This window comes from Syngnathus typhle, linkage group LG11 (assembly GCF_033458585.1).
Source record: "Syngnathus typhle isolate RoL2023-S1 ecotype Sweden linkage group LG11, RoL_Styp_1.0, whole genome shotgun sequence".
Lineage (NCBI taxonomy): Eukaryota > Metazoa > Chordata > Actinopteri > Syngnathiformes > Syngnathidae > Syngnathus > Syngnathus typhle.
Window position 1 is genome coordinate 12,667,598 of NC_083748.1, and position 18,141 is coordinate 12,685,738.

At 48.9% G+C, this 18,141-nt stretch overlaps 4 protein-coding genes across 4 annotated transcripts in view; all 4 read right to left on the reverse strand.

The window, feature by feature from the left end:
* grip2b (glutamate receptor interacting protein 2b) overlaps nt 1–5,423 on the reverse strand; it is a 30,362-nt gene extending 24,939 nt beyond the window's left edge. The window contains exon 1 of the mRNA XM_061291025.1: nt 5,270–5,423. Within this exon, the coding sequence (XP_061147009.1) occupies nt 5,270–5,333 (64 nt within the window). The 5' untranslated portion in view covers nt 5,334–5,423. The remainder of the gene's footprint in view (nt 1–5,269) is intronic.
* Nucleotides 5,424–6,062: 639 nt separating this feature from the next.
* si:dkey-222f2.1 (keratin, type II cytoskeletal 8) lies at nt 6,063–9,812 on the reverse strand. The gene is made up of 10 exons (XM_061291022.1): nt 9,517–9,812; nt 8,078–8,286; nt 7,887–7,947; nt 7,610–7,705; nt 7,312–7,476; nt 7,019–7,144; nt 6,801–6,944; nt 6,603–6,679; nt 6,488–6,534; nt 6,063–6,358 (listed from the first exon to the last, which is right to left on the reverse strand). Exons 1-10 carry the CDS (start codon nt 9,790–9,792, stop codon nt 6,249–6,251), a joined length of 1,311 nt encoding a protein of 436 aa, XP_061147006.1. The 5' UTR covers nt 9,793–9,812; the 3' UTR covers nt 6,063–6,248.
* A 229-nt stretch (nt 9,813–10,041) lies between these two features.
* sec13 (SEC13 homolog, nuclear pore and COPII coat complex component) lies at nt 10,042–12,476 on the reverse strand. The gene is made up of 9 exons (XM_061291024.1): nt 12,320–12,476; nt 12,112–12,156; nt 11,836–11,951; nt 11,483–11,634; nt 11,207–11,340; nt 10,963–11,096; nt 10,757–10,877; nt 10,530–10,676; nt 10,042–10,423 (listed from the first exon to the last, which is right to left on the reverse strand). Exons 1-9 carry the CDS (start codon nt 12,320–12,322, stop codon nt 10,313–10,315), a joined length of 963 nt encoding a protein of 320 aa, XP_061147008.1. The 5' UTR covers nt 12,323–12,476; the 3' UTR covers nt 10,042–10,312.
* Nucleotides 12,477–12,947: 471 nt separating this feature from the next.
* On the reverse strand, nt 12,948–17,945 carry nfs1 (NFS1 cysteine desulfurase). Its single transcript, XM_061291021.1, has 14 exons — nt 17,824–17,945; nt 17,590–17,720; nt 16,703–16,779; nt 16,292–16,408; nt 16,134–16,217; nt 15,896–16,048; nt 15,467–15,560; nt 15,028–15,162; nt 14,752–14,909; nt 14,570–14,675; nt 14,425–14,506; nt 14,051–14,134; nt 13,890–13,979; nt 12,948–13,720 (listed from the first exon to the last, which is right to left on the reverse strand). The coding sequence occupies exons 2-14, from the start codon at nt 17,696–17,698 to the stop codon at nt 13,657–13,659; spliced, it is 1,353 nt and encodes a 450-aa protein (XP_061147005.1). The 5' UTR covers nt 17,699–17,720; nt 17,824–17,945; the 3' UTR covers nt 12,948–13,656.
* Between the last annotated feature and the right edge of the window lie 196 nt (nt 17,946–18,141).

Consider the following 18,141-nt stretch of genomic DNA (forward strand, 5'->3'; position numbering starts at 1 on the left):
AACTTTTCCACACCTGGCAATGGAAGAGAGAAGCATTGGTGGAGTGGCAATCGCCCACGTTTGCAGGTGGACCCTCTTGGCCAGACAGGAAAGAGCTCCAGCCAGCTCAAGCAGCAATCAAGGGGCCATCCAGATGAAAGATGAAATCTCTCCATTCAATTTGGGTTGTTAAGGCCAGTTGAAGTATGAGTCCGGATGGATGCCAAGTCTGCTACTGATGACCGATTTTGACCGCTGATCTGCAGCGCGTCGGAATGCTCCATTTTTCTTTCCCCTCCGACCAGTCTCCATTTTCCAAGACGCTTTTGTGGAAAGCTTGCATTTTGCAATTCGTTCGTTAGCTTCATTTGTCAGATGCAGTGTTAGCGCATGCTTCCTCATCTTCTTCCAAGACAAACTAAATAATTCGATTTAAATCTCTTTGATGCAACAAAGAGGTCAGACATGGCCAGTGTGTGTGTGGTGCAAAAGTGGAACAAGTCAGCAGAAAACGAGAGTTGACTTCAAAGAGGATGACAACAACGTCCCCGATGTAAACACTCACCGCCCATGCGGAGGCAGAGTCGTTGCCGCAGCTGCCCCGCCACCGCCACGCTTCCTCCCTCTCGCCTCTTGTTCCTGGGCGACATCCTGGTCACCATCTTAATCACTTTGTCCATCCTGACTAAGCCAAAACTCCTCCGCCTCCTCCTCGTCTTCCACAAGGAACCTCTTCTTTCTCTTCCTCTTCCCGCCGGGTTGTTTCCTCCTCGCCCTCGGAGCTCGCAGAGTCGAATGATGAGAGACGCGAGACTCGAGCTTTTTGCGCTTTGAGGGTTTGATGATGGGAGATGCTTCACATCTCTCGTCTCTTCCCTCTGTGTGTGCAAGTGCGCGTGTGCGCGTAACTCCATCTCCGCATCCGGCATCCTGAACTCTCAGCATGTAAAAAGTCAAGTTATGTTGTTCAGGACGTGCAGGAGTTCCTGGTGCCTTCTGGATTCCCAAGTAGAAGCACAAAAATGTTTTGGAATGCCACGCCTTCAAAAAAGTCATTTTGGTTTGAAGAGGCCGTATTAGGCTCAGTTGGCCAAGTTGAGACCAACCGGATTCAGGGGGAAAGAAAATAAAAATATGCAGCTCCCGAAAATAGTTTCAATTGGCAGTATTTGCTGGACATCAGGTCCATCAGGAGAAGACCCACTGTGCAAGAGGGAGGGCTGCGTCACTGTGGGAGTGCTCACGGCCACTTCAGCCACGGCCAATCAAAGTGATCAATCAACTCATCCGATGGCAGCCCTTTGTGACAGCAGAGTTTGAGAAGAACCTTGGAGAATGAGCCACACACTGCTTCACATTTAAAGTCATGACGCCCACACACACACACATATGCACACACTGTGTAGCACATAATAGCAACATGCACTCATGTTAGGATCAAACTTACATGGCATCACACACACACACACACACACACACACACACACACACACACGGTGTAGCACGAAATCGGAACATGCACTCATGGTACACCTACTCATGTACACACATCACTCAACAAATCACACATGCATGCACACAAAGCATGTTTGAAGCATGTGTTGCCATGGTAACAGAGCAAATTGTGGAGTGCGTCGGTGGCATACAGCTGAGTTAAATGGGTCACGCACACACACACACATTTAGCTTTTTCTTTGGCTTGCCGAATTATATATTGCGCATTCATTAAAATGTGGCCTGAGCACGCTGCAGACTCCTGACAGGCTTTCCATTAACCCCATGCAGCTAATTAATTAACACAGTGACCTAAAGACGCGCGCGTGTAGGGGGGCGTGCCGGGGAAGATACATAAAGGCTAAGGAAGAGCATTGCGTAAAGTGACGGAGAGAGGAACCGTGTTGCCATTGAAATTGTCAAGCGTGTGTGCGCGTGTGCGTGACAGCTACCACACCTTGTTTTCTGTGCGTGTGTGTTGTATTTCTTTTGTTTCTTTCTTTTTTGTATAATATATACACTCAATCACACTGCGCATACAGGCGCTTTGCAGTGCGTAGTGACATGCTCCGAGTCTGTAGCGCCCTCTAGTGGTCGTTGGAGTGAGCTCATATGCGATGACTCACCGCGACAAACAGCACAGGGTCATTTGTTAGTCCATCACATCAACTGCTCTAACACACACAGACGTGCCAACACACACAACATTCCAAATGATGACATGAATTGTGTCAGTGGAGGTGTCATCAAAAGATCCTTGGACAGAAAGTCTACTTTTAAGATGGCTTCTTGCAAATGAGTGACCACGTACGTGTGACAACGCCATCGTATGGGGCTCAAACGAAGGCGTGAACAACTGAACAAAACGATTGTGCCTCATCGTGCGGCCACTCACAACAAGCGAACGCCATCGTATTGCATCGTGACTTCCTGATAATTCCACGTCGGCGTCAAGAACGAAAGCCAGCGTGATGGCACCTCCTAGTCCTCTGTCGCATGGTCCGACTTCATTGAGGATGTGGAGGAAGAGGATGACGACGAGCGTTATTAATGTCAAACATTCGCACAAGAGCGAGCGAGCGAGCCCGCAAGGCCACAAAATCACATTTTCGAGTCAGACGACCGCACCAAATATGTCCAATGTTGTGAATCGATCTCATATGAATCTGTATGCCAAGTACGATTCATCCTTGAGACCGATTACATCCATTACTCGATGACTGGATTCGTTTCAATTGGGGCAAAATATGATTCATGACAGTATGATTTCTGCTTTTGGGCTAAGCACAAATCCATTCTCATTTTAAAGAAGGTCAGATTGAAAATGTCAATGATGTAACCACTGGAGTCGATCACTTCACTTAACGAGAGGAGTGACACACAGACGTGAAATGAGCGATGGCTCAAGAAGTTGCAAATGTTTCCAATGTTGGGCTAAGGAGCAGCGAGCAGTTCCGGTTTAATGATTATGCAAATTAATCTCCCAGCGGGATTCCGTGATGCAACCTGCAGAATTGCACACGCACTCACAAACGCGCTTTTAGTTCCTTTTTGCGGTAATTAGCGTGTCAATTGGACTCGTGAGTGGATTGTTGCTGTCGCAGTGCAGGGTCAGGAAAGTATGGCCGCCCTCCATTCCATTCAACGCGTCAGCACAAAGAGACTCTGACTTTGCTTTCCTTCGCTCCCACGCTTTATCAATTTTGATAGCTCGAAATTAGACGCTGATTATTTTTCCACGGGGGTCGTCATGTTCCGGCAGACTCAAGCAACGGTAAGGACACGACAACAGAAAAGATGGCGTCCAACACAACACACAACATTAAAACAAGTTCAAATTCGCCAACGGTCTTCCGGTACTAAGCAAAGTGAGCTAGGCTAATGCTAACATGTGAAGCAAAGGCCAACAAAAGGGAGCAGAGATGACCCCTAACACGCAGGACAGTAGCGTACGCACGAAACGAGAAGTTAGCATTGTAACGTGTTCAACAAGCGCCGCTAGCTCAGCGCTATCATATAGTGACAAACGCCATGGACAGGCTAACCAGCATAGAATTTCTTTCTGGTTGTGGAGCTTTGTGATACTGTGCAGGCAACTTCACATAATCTGCTGCCAATCACATGATGACTGGACGCCGCCAACAACCGGAAAGCTCTTGCGCATCCGCCACCGGTATGACGGCCTCCCATCGGGAAGCCTTCACGACCAACAAGACGATTTGCACCGACGTAGCTTGAATTCCCTCGTCATGACGGATCGAAAAAATGCGCCGCCGCAGCATCTCATTGACGAGCTACAAGTCGGTCATTACGCCTGAAAAGGCGGCGTGTGCGTGCGTGAGTTTAGATGCTGCTGCCGCCGGAGTCCGAGGCACAGAGGAGGAGCAGCCGGCGGAATATTCCGGTCTGCTCACGCATGAGTACACAATGGCAAAGAACACACACACACGTGCAGACACACACATGTAAACACACATCTGTGGCTATGTCAACACACACGTCACGAATGGAGAAGTTGTTGAACAACACAAAAGATTTGTTTGGAATTGATTTGAATTTCTTCTCCCGTTGGAAATGTCAAGTGGACCTATTGAAAGGCGAGCAGCTCTCCCCGGGTCCTTTTGATGGAGCGTAAACACAAAGGCCAAAGTGGGCGCTGCATGGCGCTGTCCATGTGCAGTGTCGCCGGGATACACACAAAGACGCTTTCAAAAAAAGCAACAATAAATAATATGTCTATTTTGTCCCCAGAGATGGGCCCCGGAAGGTTCTGCTGCAAAATGGACGCCTGAACAGCCGTAGATCGGCCACCCGACCAATCTCACTTTGGGGCGTCAAAAGCAGCTACAAAAAGATTTCATGGCAACCGCGAGAAGCAATCAGCCCGGCACGGGAACTCGCAACGCCGCCTTGCACTCCTGCGTGCATGTGAGACAGCAAAATGGAAGACGAGTTTGTTGTTTGCGCCGCCTGACCCGTTGGTCAGATCCAATTACGAGCAAAACTGCTAACCCGCGGCTACATGCTTTCTTCACGCATCACGCACACACACGTTTTGGAATGAGGAAGCTGTAGTTGCGTCAGTAAGCAAATTCGTTATTTGAAGCAGCATCAAACCGATGACTTATTGCCCGTAGCTCATCCATGTATGTGTTAGCAATCGAGCTAGCAAATAGAATCTGCAGGTGTCCAACCGCGAGTATGGCAGACAGTAAGACCTGCGGCTTCTAAATGAAAAGTGCGTCTGAAACTTGCTGCTTTTCCCTCATCTTGCTTTCCGCCATCCCTCGCTTCCTCTCCTGGCACATCACACGCAAGTCGTAATTGTTTGCATCCTGAAATGATCTCGCCGCTGCCGCCGCCGCCGCCTGAACGCTGATTGAAGGCCTCCGGGACACACACACGCTTCCTGACAGCGCATGCACACATCATCTTGCCAGCCACAAGGGAATGAGATGTTAGGATCAAACACTTACATGGCATCAGACGCACACACTCATCCTGCAAGAGCACGTCAGAGTGCAATCGCCTTACCTGGCCACTAGGGGGCAAACTCAATAAAAGCTACCAGACTGCGGCCTACACTTGAACAGCAGAACTGAACCACAACAAATGTACAACTTGATGATTCAACTGCATTGAAACAATGAATTTTTCAAAATGATTTTTACACAATCCATTGGCACTGGACCGGTGGCATACGCACATGAACATTGAAAGCTACAAACTAGTTTGTCTTGAATGACGCTGTATAACATTCAAACGTCACAGCAGGAATCGGAACCCGAAAACTCACCGGACATGGCCACCACGAGTACACTGCGCTGCCTTTCGTTTGAACACGATCGCCGCATGGTCATATTTACTTTGACAAGCCACGCATGCGCATGTCACGCGCACGCACGCACGCAATCTCAGCACGTCGTCCAGGGGAGGCAAAGGTGCAGACGACAAACTCGCATCCAGAAAAGTCTGCGCGCACACGTGCGCAGCGTGCACGCATGCCTCGTAGCGTAGTGGGTCCCTACCGTCCTCGTGCAACCGCTGCAGGCAGAAGATGAGGTTCCTCCGCCACGCCGGCATGACGATGATAATGAGGATGAAGATGAGGTCCTGGCTAACCAAACGACCCGCCCCCGTCCCTCACCCTCTCTCTCGTGTCGGAATGACGACGAGGATGGAGAAGCGACGATGGTCGCCGGTGAGACCCACTGGACCGCTGCGGCACCCCAGAGCCCCCCTCCCGTCCTCACTCCCTCTCTCTCTCTCTTTCAAGTCTGTCTTTTTTATTCTCAGACAGTGTCGAGGAACAATGTAGAAGTCAGTTGAGGAGCTACAGTGACAGTCCCGTTCATAAATATTGGGACAGGGTCTTAAGCAAGTGATAAGCATACTCAATTGGATTCAGCCCAGGTGATGGAAACTTGGCAACAACAACCTCCAGCTGAACTTGCACACCCAAGTGTAATTCGGTTCTTTAGTCCTGTTTCTTGTCGTATGGACCAAGCGAGATTGCTCAACGATGGTTCAAAAATGCACTGTGCTCTTTTATTATATAGCAACAGACACTAAATTATTGTATAAGTATATATAAGATAATGCAAATAAGATTCTCTGCAAGCCTTCAAGACATCTAACTACTAATTCCATATTACTGAGATTTCAGCAGAACAATCAAGTTACACCCCAAAGAAAAAATGGCCCAGTTATATTTGTGATCACGACTAATTGTTAGGCGAGCGATGAAAGACAGAAAGAAAGCGGCAGATGCTCGTCTAGCGTGTACTGTATCTGCTGTGGTCTCGGGTCTCGGTGGTCTTGATGAGCAGCTTGGGAGGCGAAGAGCCGCTGGCGCTCTGGTAGTGACCGTTGGAACTTCTGCTGCCTGCCCGGGAAACAGCGCATTTGACAAAGACGAGGCAAAAAGTCATCAGTGACATAACTAAGTTAGCTTTTCAAGGTAGCTGCGGTGGTCAGACAAGCAAGGCAAATAGCAGAAAAGAAGCTGACTTACTGTAGTTGCTGATGGCCTGGATGCTGAGCACGGACTGCTGACCCAATCTGCAAAGGCAGCAAACGTCAGGAAGGCAAAAACCGGGGAGACGCCCATTTGCCGTCCCCTCCCTCACCTGTCCTCCTCCCCTTCCAGCAGCTTCCTGTACGTGGCAATCTCAATGTCCAGAGCCAGCTTCAGGTTCATCAAGTCCTGCCCGGCAAAAAAAGTTTTCAACTCTTTCTTCGAGTAGCTTCAGCACAGAACACGAGATCGAGTGCGTCCTGAAAGATCAGTCCAAGCTCAACGACGGCTGCTGTGACGTTAACGGTACCTGGTATTCTCTGAGGTGGCGGGCCATATCCTGCTTGGCCCTCTGCAGGGCGTCCTCTAGGTCCCGGGTGCGACCTTTGGCCTCTTTCACCGCCATCTCCCCGCGGTCCTCGGCCTCAGCCAGCTGGCTCTCCAGGCTGCCACGCTGAAAAGCATTCCACACTCGCCACCACAGCCACGGTTCCCCTACGGATGGGTCGGGCCTAAATTCAGCCGCACCTGCGCTTTGACAGCCTCCATCTCGCTCTGCAGGCGGCCGATGAGGCGGTTGACTTCGCCCACTTCCCCCTTGACCACGCGGAGCTCGTCTCCGAACCGGCACGCCTGCACCGACATCTGGTCGAACTGACGGCAAGCGCAGTTAGGGACCGACACCTCGAATGCGTCGGTGTCCAAAGGGTGCCAAGAACACACAGCCGAAGCCCCAGCAGACCCCAAATTGGTGCATCGCGATACACTGATGGCCGTCGACAGGTTTCGATCTGACCCGCTTGCGCTAGGCAAAGACGTACTTTGCTCTTGTACCAGGCCTCGGCCTCTTCTCGGCTGCGAGCAGCGATCTCCTCGTACTGAGCTTTGACCTCAGCCACGATCTTCTCCATGTTCAGGCTGCGACTGTTGTCCATCTGCACCACCACCGACGTGTCCCTGATGCTGGCCTGCAGCTCGCGCAGCTCCTGACAAATATCCATTTGCAGCAAGCTCAAAAAACAGCTTGGAGTGCTCAGTGACCCTGACGTCCGCATTTCGTACACAACTTTGTCCCATCGTCTAACATCAAAGATCTTCCCAAGGAATTTAGCGCGGTACCTCCTCGTAGATGGTGCGCAGGAAGTTGATTTCATCGCTCAAAGCGCCCACTTTGTCTTCCAGGTCGGCCTTCACCATGTAGGACGAGTCCACATCCTGCGCACACCAAACACGTTTTTGGATTTCTTACAATTCTCATTTGCCTCAGGCGGCATCTTTCCAAGGCCAACTCGGATGATACCGTCCAGCTCGGGTTGCATGTGCGTACAATGAGCAGGCCCCCCTCAAACGCCTTACGATGATGTACAGCGTGTGTGTGTGCGTGTGTTTGAAAGACCTTCTTCAGGAGGACAAAGTCATTCTCCAGGTTGTTCCTCTTGTTGATCTCGTCCTCGTATCTACACAAAGAGCAGATGAAGTAGTAAGAATAAAACGCAATCAGCCATGAACTTTTCTTGACATTCCAATTCGCCCCAGCGAGTCACGTATCGGACTATGAAGTCATCAAGTTATCAAAGCTGTGCTGACTTGTGCTTGTAGTCCTCCACCAGGCCCTGCATGTTCCTCAGCTCTCCGTCCAGTTTGCCCTTGTCGTTGTTGACCAGGTCCATCTGGCGCCTCAGGCCCGCCATGTAAACCTCAAACAGCGGCTCCACATTGGAGCGGGACGCCCCCTGGTCCTGAAGCAGCTCCAGCTTGGTCTCCAGCATCTTGTTTTGCTGCTCCAGGAAGCACACCTGCAACAATGCAGCAGCAGGAAAAATCAACATCACATTTCCTGTTGGCCCAAAAGTTTCCTGCGGTGATCAAAAGAAGTCAGCTCAAACGGTGGCTTCAAGTGGGCACGGTTCCAGTGTCCTGGCTACTATTACACACACACACACACACATACACAAACTTCCTAAGACACAAAGGCGACTCTGTCAATAGCAAAACGAGAGCGGAGTGCTTTTATCAGGTTACCAACTAGTGAAGTGGGACGGGAAGCTTCAATGTCCTGCCAACGACGGTTTCGATAACCCGTTGAGATGTTGTCACTGTTGCTTTCTACGCGACCCAAAGGGTTTCCGTTGTAGTCCAATGGACTGTACTTTTATTTGACATCTCTTCATGAGGACAAAAGATTATTTATGCAACCAGTTTGGCAGCTGCAATTCATTTTGTGCTAGCACGTGAGGCTCTAAGATCACAAACGTGACCCATTTGGGTTTTTAAATGTTCCCAGGTTAGGCAAACATTGAAGAGCTACTTTTATTGATCATCTATGTCGTGTCTCTTGAACAAACACAATTAATGGATCATTTCATTGTCACTTTTACGCAGCTTTTATCGTGGGCTAGCCGATTAGACGCTAAACTAACACTGTGAGAACAGCATGGATCAACTATTTTCTGGGAATTATTGTGATGTGGACTGTGGGATGAAAATTGGAGGTCAATCGCTCTGAAATGTATCTGCGCCGCGAGGAGGCAACAATGGCGGCATTGTGTCAACGCACCACCGACGCCGTGAGAAAACACCACCCAGGGTATCCATGTCACGCGTTAGCACAAAAGCTACCTGAGTCTTGTTTGCGCGCTTTCATTAGCAACTGCACTTTCATTTTTTTTCTGCTAGATTTGCTTTGTTTTGGTTGTTTGGCTTCTTTCCGAGTCTCGCTCCTTGCCGTGAACGTTTGCCTATTTTACTCCAGCTTCAAACCCAGATGGAGCCAGGTGGCGAGGAGCTAGAGTCAGGCAATCGATGTGGTCATGTCCCTGCTTCTTCCCTCTTCCGTCTTCTTGAGGTTGAGGGACAGTTGTTCGGGGTCCAGCTTGACTCGACTTAAAACCGGGCACCTCACAACGGAGGTACGGCTCTCCAAATAGAAGCTCATACCGCTACAATGAGTCAAAACTACGAGAGTCAAATGACACAATCGAACAGAACCGTTTTGTTGACAATAAAATCTTGCTGGCGTCAGTCACCTTGTCAATGAAGGAGGCAAAGCGGTTGTTGAGGCTTTTGATCTGCTCCTTCTCGTGGGCTCGGCTCATGGAGTGGCTGGGGTCGATCTCCAGGTTGAGGGGGGCCAGCAGACTCTTGTTGACCGACAGCGAGGAAAGCCCAGCGCCCTGCAGGTGGGCGCTATTGCTGCCCCCGCCCAGCGAGACGCCGCTCAAGCCGGCCGTGGGGGACCCGAAGGCGTTGGAGCGGCGCACCGAGGCGCTCGAGCTGATCCTTTTGCTGCGGCTCAGGCTCATGGTGAGGAAGAGGAGGATGGGCGATGTATGCACGTGCTCAGGTGTCGGCCTGCTTTTAAAGGTCGACGCCGCTGGGGGAGGGGCGGCAGGAGGAGCAAAATGACCACAAGATGAGGAAGAGAATGAGAGAGACGAGCAGGCAAGGAGGGGAAAGAGGAGCAAGATGAAAGGGAGGAGAAAGACGATAAGGGTGAAGAGGAAGATAAGGGGGCAGCAGCAACACGCGAGCAAAACGACACAAAGCTTGCATTCATATTCACTTTTCCTTTTTTTAATTAACAAATTACATACAAGTCGGGAACGGGTGTGCTCGCTGTTCCTGATTGGTGGGTCTGTCAGATTTGATGAGCCAATCACGCGACGACCATTTTGAGGGAGGCGGAATGTTCATGAGCATGACGGGCAGGACGCACAAGAAGAGTCCTCATTTGGCCGAGACTTTGATTTCAAAAACAAAACGTCCCTCATCTGTACACGAGAACAAGCATTTGGACAAAATGAATGCGTGCGTGCGTGCGTGTCACTGCTCCGCCTGCTGGGTGTCTGCGATAGCCGACACGCTTCCCTGGCCTTTGCTGACGTCGCTGATACACGCCCAATGACCGTCCAACGACTCCTTCCACAACGTCACCTATGCACACGCGCGCAGTTACACATGCATTAGTGCGCGCACACACACACACACAAAAAACAAACAAACAAAACACGTGTGGCTAGAAGATGACGACTTTGCGTACTTTGTTGTCTCCTCCAGACACGGCCAGGATGTTGCCCGTGATGGACCAGCTGACGTGCCAGACGACGTCGTTGAACTTGTGCAGCAGTTTAGCCGTCCAGGTGTTGCCGGCGGGGTCGTCGCACATCCAGATGTAGACGCGGCCGTCCTGCAACGGCGGCCAAACGTCCCGAAAAGTTGCAAATCGGTAGCGGCCATGAGGCGGCAGCGGCCATGCGGCGGCCTAACCTGCGAGCAGCTGGCGATGGTGCTGGTGGGGAGTCCGATGGAAGGCGCCCAGCCTACGTCTCTCACCCAATCGCTGTGGGCCTCCAGCTTCTGGTCCTCCTTCCACTGGCCGTCCTCCTCCCTGCGCCGCGGCCAGTCAGACACGTCGGTCAGGCGGACATTTGGCTAGCTGAGCGTCAGCGTGGCCCGGTGGGAGCGCGCCTTACTTCCAGAGTTTGACGAGGTTGTCACAGCCTCCGGACACAAAGCGTTTAAGGTAGTTGGGCTTCTGTCCCGACGGTTGCTCAATCAGGCTGCCCGGCGCCACAGCTGGGGCCCAGCTGACCGCGTTGCAGCCGATCTGACGCGCACAAACGTGCAAATCAGGCGGCTTGCCGACACGCACAAATATATAAGCCAGCAACAAGGTAGAAGGTGACGGATCGGATGAGCCCTTTGGGCGCCGCTGACCGTATGCGCGTTGTTGATCTTCTTGATGTCCCACTGCTGCTCTCCCGTGAAGGTGAGCAGCGAGATGGCGCCGTCAGAGCTGCCGCACGCCAGAATCAGACCAAACTCATGGGGACCCCAACACACAGAGTTCACTGCATGACAAAAACAACAACAAAAAACACAAACAAGAGTAACATGTCATGTTCCCGCCCTCGTCTAGTTCTTGTTATTCAGCATGAAAGTGGGGACGGTTCACGGCAAGAAGGTGACGCCTCGCAACGTTCCGGCACACACCTGACGACTCGTGTCCCGTGTATTCGTACATCTTGTCCCAGGCGCCGTTCTCCTCCTTCCACACGATGACTTTGCGGTCGTAGGAGCAGGAGGCCAGGATGTTGCCGTGCATGGGGTGAGCCCACGCCACCTGCCACACCGGACCCTCGTGCCTGGGGGAGCCACACAAAATGCAAGTTCCTTCAATGACTGCATGTGTTTATTGCATGGCACCGAAGGCGCCTAACTCGACATTCAGACTTGGCCACCCAGTAAAAACCAAAAAAAGAAAAGCAATCTTTTAACAATTTTGATGTTTTGTGATGTAGTGAATTATGAACCACGGTATACTCTCCAAACTAAAACTCGCTCACCCTCGCAGGTCAGCGACAAGGATCTGGCCGCCGTTGCGGACGTCAAAGATCTTGAGGGTCCGGTCCGAGGAGCAGGTTGCCAGGCGGGTGCCATAGTAATCCATCTGAGCATCATGCTGCAATAAATTAAAAACAAAAAAAGCTTCAAAGCTTGTCCAAGATCAGGAGAATTAAAGCAAATATTTTAATTAATGGTGTATATGCCCCAGTCATTATTTAAACTTTGGGTCAATAAAATGCCAAGCAATCACACACAGAACAAATGACAGTACTCACGATCATGTCCTCGTGTGAGGTGTCCACGGTGTTAATGACCGAAACCTGAAAACGACAACAAAAAACACAAACGTTCCCTCCATTCTTGCACAAATGACAAGTTTGACGCGCTATGCTAACGCGCTAACCCGCGGGTATATTGCTGAAAACACAATCATATGAAATACGAGGATCTACCAGAGTTTCAAATAAAATTTAACATACTCACCATGATTACAGATTAGTGAGAGGGGCTCCAGAAAGTGTTTATTTAGATGTTTTAAAAATGAGAGAAACAGGTAAGCGAATTTTATTACAATCCCGACGTGGCAACTGGCTGAGACGCCACTTCCGCCTGTGGTGACATGATAAGTCCTCCGACAGGAACACGTAGCATTTGTAATAGTTACGTTTTTTTTCTATATATGTCTAGTTCCGCTGGTTTCACGTCGTTCCGTAAGAGAAAAGTTGTACATTGTCTGAAATAAATAGTTTTAGAACTTCAATTTATGCTGCAATCCCACGTAAAGGAATGTTTCAAACTTTGTCCTCGACTGGCAACATGGTACACAAGGAAGGTTCCGGCAACGATGGAAAACACGCAAATACAAAACCCAATTAGAACCAGAATTTGCAATTTCTGTAGAAATTGCGTGTTACGGCGAAGAAGCTGAATAAAAACTTGGGGAATGCTACAGAATGTTGTTGAAAGTTGGAACAGGTTAAATCGGTCAGAAAATGTAAAAATTAGAAGGGGAAAAGGCAAATTTGTAAAAGTTGGTGTGAATTTTAAAATGAAAAATTTTGAATTTCTGGTAAGTGGGAAGTTTTGGAATAAGTAGACATAAGATGAACAGTTAAGAGTAGAAACAGGTTTAATCGGTCAAAAAAACATAGCAAGTAGAAGATAAAAACAAAAAAAATTGGAATAGGTGAAAAGTAGTTAATCGGATGAATTATTTGGAAGTAGTTAAGCGTCAAAATAACGTGTGAAGGCGAAGAACAATGCGGACCATTCACTTCCTTGAATCGTCATCAATCAAAAGGTCGTAAATATGACCACGTTTGGGAATACAAATTCGGCAGGAAAGAAACAGTTTTGAACGATGAGACGTTTCCTTTATTGAATGGTATTGTATAGCTTTGAACGATGAAACATATTTCTTTCTTGAAGTCTATTGTATAATCTGTGAGCTGTGCTACCAGACGTGACATGATGCTTGGTAAAAAGTGTACCAGGTTAAGTGACGAGAAGACATGGACACTACTGAACCAAAAGTTCATTTATACGAAAAGATACACGTTTACTATTGTTGTTGTTAACACTGGTGGCTCCCTCCAGCTAATAATAAAAATGTATTTTGGTATTCATAATAGAGAATTTAACTCACTCCAACTTTGTTGCAGAGGGCAGCAGCAAAGAAGACACTTTGGGCCGCCCAAGGACATTTGTGCGTGTTTTGAGTGCGGCAATGGAAAGAGGAAAAACAATCTAATCAAATCTGATGCAAGGAATCCCCCTGAAGTGGCTGTCAACCGGGAAGTGAACAAAGAGGGGCATGCAGGTTAGTGCTGAGTCCACTTGATGCTCTTCAGGTCAATGCCTTCCTGCACCATCTCCCACAGAGGACTAGGGGGAAAAAAAAAGAAGAGAATATTAGGACGTGGCGTACACTACTGGTTTTTCTTTTTCTTTAGCTTTTAGGGGAAAACCGAAAGATTCGCTCCATACAATAAATATACACAGTAGATTGTAGATTTACTTGGGATTAAAAAAACAAAAAAATCTAATGTCCCACCTCATCTCTCGTAGTCTTTCAACCTGTTGGATGCATTTTTGTGCCGTGTAGTCTATCTCCTCCTCGGTGGTGAAGCGACCGATCCCAAACCTATTCAACACGCACGCACGTTTGTCAAGCAGGTATTTTTTCAGATGAGGAGCTCGATGCCACCGGTTTACCTGATGGAGGAGTGGGCGAGATCTTCCTCGGCTCCGATGGCCCGGAGGACGTATGACGGCTCCAGAGAGGCCGACGTACACGCGCTGCACAGGCAAACAAACGCGTGTTGAGTGACAAATGTTTGTGGCGTCAAACATCAACGCCAGGTCATGCTTAGAAGTAACTTTGGGATCAGTGTGTCATTCCAAATAAATATCGATCAATTAGCGCAGAGTCAGCGCTTTATCGGTCAATATCACTGCTCTGCTTGATTGAATTCTTTTCTAACAAGCTTTGTTTTGGCAGTTTGGGTGCTGCCATTGTCAGAAAACAAAAAAGTGGGTCTTTAATGTCAAAATGCGTCCGGCAGTGAATGAATTTGAGATGACCTCACCTGCCAGAAGACAGTGCGATGTCCTTGAGAGCCATCAGTAGACTTTCTCCCTCCACGTAGGCAAACGATAAGTTGATGCACCCTAACGCAGTGAGGTGACACGCGTCAGTGTGCGTGAGGCTAAGGTGGCGACGTTTCACTCTACCTGGGTAGCGATGTTGTGGATGTCCGTTCAAAATCACGTCAGGGAGCTGAGATGTGATCTTCTGGACCAGGCGCTTTGCCAGCACAGACACTCTTTGGTGGTCGTACTACAATGCACGCACGTCAAGACACAAAAAGCTACACACGGCACAAGAGTGTATCCATGCCGGCCGGAGGACTGACCTCCATCTCCTGCTGCGCGATGCTGCAGGCGGCCCCCAAGCCGACAGTCAGCGGGGTGGGCACGGTTCCTGAGCGCAGACCCCTCTCCTGGCCACCGCCGTTCTGCAGGGGCTCCAGGCGCACCCGCGGCCGCCGTTGCACGTACAGCGCGCCCACACCTGACACACAAGAGCATCTCATCACTTTATTCACCTTTTTTAATTAAGTTGGTGTCAAATTTTGAGAACCGCTGCTGTGGAGAGTATCAACGTGGCACTGTGAATCTTGAACGCTTACCCTTGGGTCCGTAGATTTTGTGGCCGCTGATGGACATGAGATTGATGTTGTCGTCCGTGACGTCGAGGGGAACTTTGCCGACAGCCTGCGCGGCGTCCGTGTGGAAGAACACGCCCTTGGAGCGGCAAAGACGCCCTAGACGACAAAAGGCAAAGGTCAACAAGCGGAATGCTGTGGTTCTCTTGGCTGTAAAGCTCCCACTAGATGTCTGTCTGTGCATGTTGGACTTGTTGTCCAATCACATTTCAGCATCATTGTGTTGCCGTAGGGTCTGCAGAATCAGCACTGGCGGCATATGTCGATTCAAAACGGGACTTGTCTCTTTTGACATTTTGCGCCTCGCCCTCCATTTTCTGATCGGTCGATCAGAGCAAAACTTCCGACATTCAGCCAACGTGAATCGACCGCGGGGTCACAGAGGTGCGGTTGCTACGGTTACCGATCTCCTTAACGGGCTGTAAGACTCCGATCTCGTTGTTGACTGTCATGATGGACACCAGAGACGTATCGGGAGTCATCGACGCCTCCAGCAGCTGGAACAAAAATGAAAACAAACGCTCTCGTCCGTGGCAGGTTTGACAAACGTCCAGAAATTATAAATATACAAGCTAATACGATAAATAAATTACTGAACAAAACTGACACTCCTCCAAGTAGGGGGCGCTATGGGCTCAACAGCATTTTCAAAGCCGTATTTGAAGCCACTTCTCGAACAAGCATCAAGTGTTCTGCAATTCATTTGTTTCCAAGGGAACAAGGCCAGCACCAAAGTTTACAGTCTGTGCCGCATTTGGTTTGACATGTCAGATGAGTATCACCGAAAGACATTTTTTTTCTTTCCCTCAGTGGGCGTTAAAGTAGCTCGTACCTCGAGGTCGACCAGTCCGTCGGTTTGCACGGGCAAGTAGGTGACGCGGAATCCCTCTGCCTCCAGAACACGACACGAGTCCAACACGCACTTGTGTTCCGTCTGCGTGGTAATCACGTGACGCTTTTTGCCCTTGTAGAAGCGGGCCACGCCCTACGTGAATGAAAGTAGACTTATTATATTGTTCCCCCCCCCCCCCCCCAAAAAAAAAAACATTTGCAAGCAGGTTTAAGCGGACCTTGACAGCAATGTTGTTGGACTCGGTGGCTCCGCTAGTGAAGATGATCTCTCGGGGATCGGCACCAATGAGATCAGCCACCTGCTGCTCCGAGATAGAGCGGGAGAGACAAAAAGCTTAATTTCTGGAAAAACGTAAGAATATTTCGTTTTTGGTACCTTCCTTGCCGTCTCCATGGCAGTCTCGCTCTCCCAGCCGTAGGCGTGCGTCCTGGAGTGAGGGTTGCCGTAGTAATTCACCTGGTAGGGTAACATGGCGTCCAGAACGCGAGGATCCTACCGGTCGAGGTTATAGACACAATTTTAGTGTCACAACTTTTTCTTTTACTGAAAATCTCAGCTGTTTCTCTGCTCGGGCAAAATCTTTTTAGAATTGACGATCCAATTGAATTCTCAAGTCATCGCTCATGGCCGCCACTGACTCTGCAATTTCTTTCCACTGAGCTCCTTTCTTGGTATAAACACATTGACACTTGTTGTAGATGCATTTTTTTGAAAAGCACTGCCTAGAATGGACTGGAAGAGTCCCTAAATAGATTTCAATGTTGCTGTGCTTAACAGGGCGAATACCATGGGTGTGGTAGCCTGGAAGTCCATGTACAGAGGCCGCAGCTCATCTTGGACCAGGTCTCGTTTCTTGATCAGTTCTATGAAAAATGAATGAATAAATAGATAGATAAATAAATCAACAAATGAATAAATAAATAAATATATGTTGATGACACCACAATATTAGTTATGTCTGTTTTCTAGTAGCAGCATTGTGGCCACAGACTGACGCAGGGTCGGAAACTGGCTTGTCTGTGGCTGGTCCCTAGTGCTGAGTCATTCCTGCTCAGCCTTTTGTGTACATGCTCATCATTTAGGAATGCTTGGGGAACCAAAACAAACATTTGGAATGACTTGAGTTTATCATCAAGATTGGATGTGAATATGCAGAGTGACTTTCCATTCAAGGCGGCGTTCAAAGCGGTACGGAAAATGGATGGATGGACATTACATTCAAGATGGTTACTACTTCCTTTCACTTTCATTATGACTCAGGTCAAAATTTGACCAAGGATAAAGTGACGTGCATGTCCTATTTTGTGATGTTTACATGAATTAGTGATTGGATGAGATCAACATGACTGTATTTTATATCCTTCACTTGTGCATGACACAGACTATACTGTTTACTGATTTGATCTAATTAAGAGTCTCTGAAATGACGAACAAAGTTGTTGTTCTGAATAATATGGGAGTGCGTATGTGTGAAGGTTTATAAATAAACTCTTTTAAGGAGTCTCTTCCAACATTCGCCAAACAAAAGCAGTTGCTATAAAAAAAATCCGGTAAGCACTCTACTGCGTCAGTTGCCAAAACAATTCAAGTTGACGCAGTTGTTGTCCCAAACTGCGTCACTTTCGCGTTAGCATCCTGCTAAGCTAACAGCGTGGATGCCTCCGAGTCCTCACCTTTCGGTTGAGTGCTGGCGGCGGCTCTCTGCTCGCAGCTCAGCCGGGGACAGAGCCTCGGAAGCGGCCAGCAGAGGCGAGAGGACGCGATCCTGCCCGAGGAGAGCATCGGGTCGGATGGAGACTTTCACCTGTTGGGAGACACCACACACACGTCCGCCAGTAAAACGTAGCCCTGCAGACCCAAATATTCTTTTGCATCGACTGAGGAAATGTTTGGTAAGAGTCGCTTACTAAACGAGCGTGTCGGAGTGCGAGTTCACAGCAAGGTTTACTTATGACACACTTTACACAACAAACGTCATCCACGAGAGGCGGAAGTTTCCGATTGTTTACTGCGCTCTCATTGGTCGACGCTACGGAAATACAGTCTCATTGGCTTGTTTACAGGAAACGTACCTTGTCTTTTTCTGATCAATTAAAACTGGAATTGGAATTTATGGTACAAAGCAGTAGAATGCGTCAGAAAGAATTTCAATCAATTTTATTTTTACGAGTGATAAACAAATTCAAAGTGAAAATAAAAAGTACTTATTTTTTACCTTTTATCTT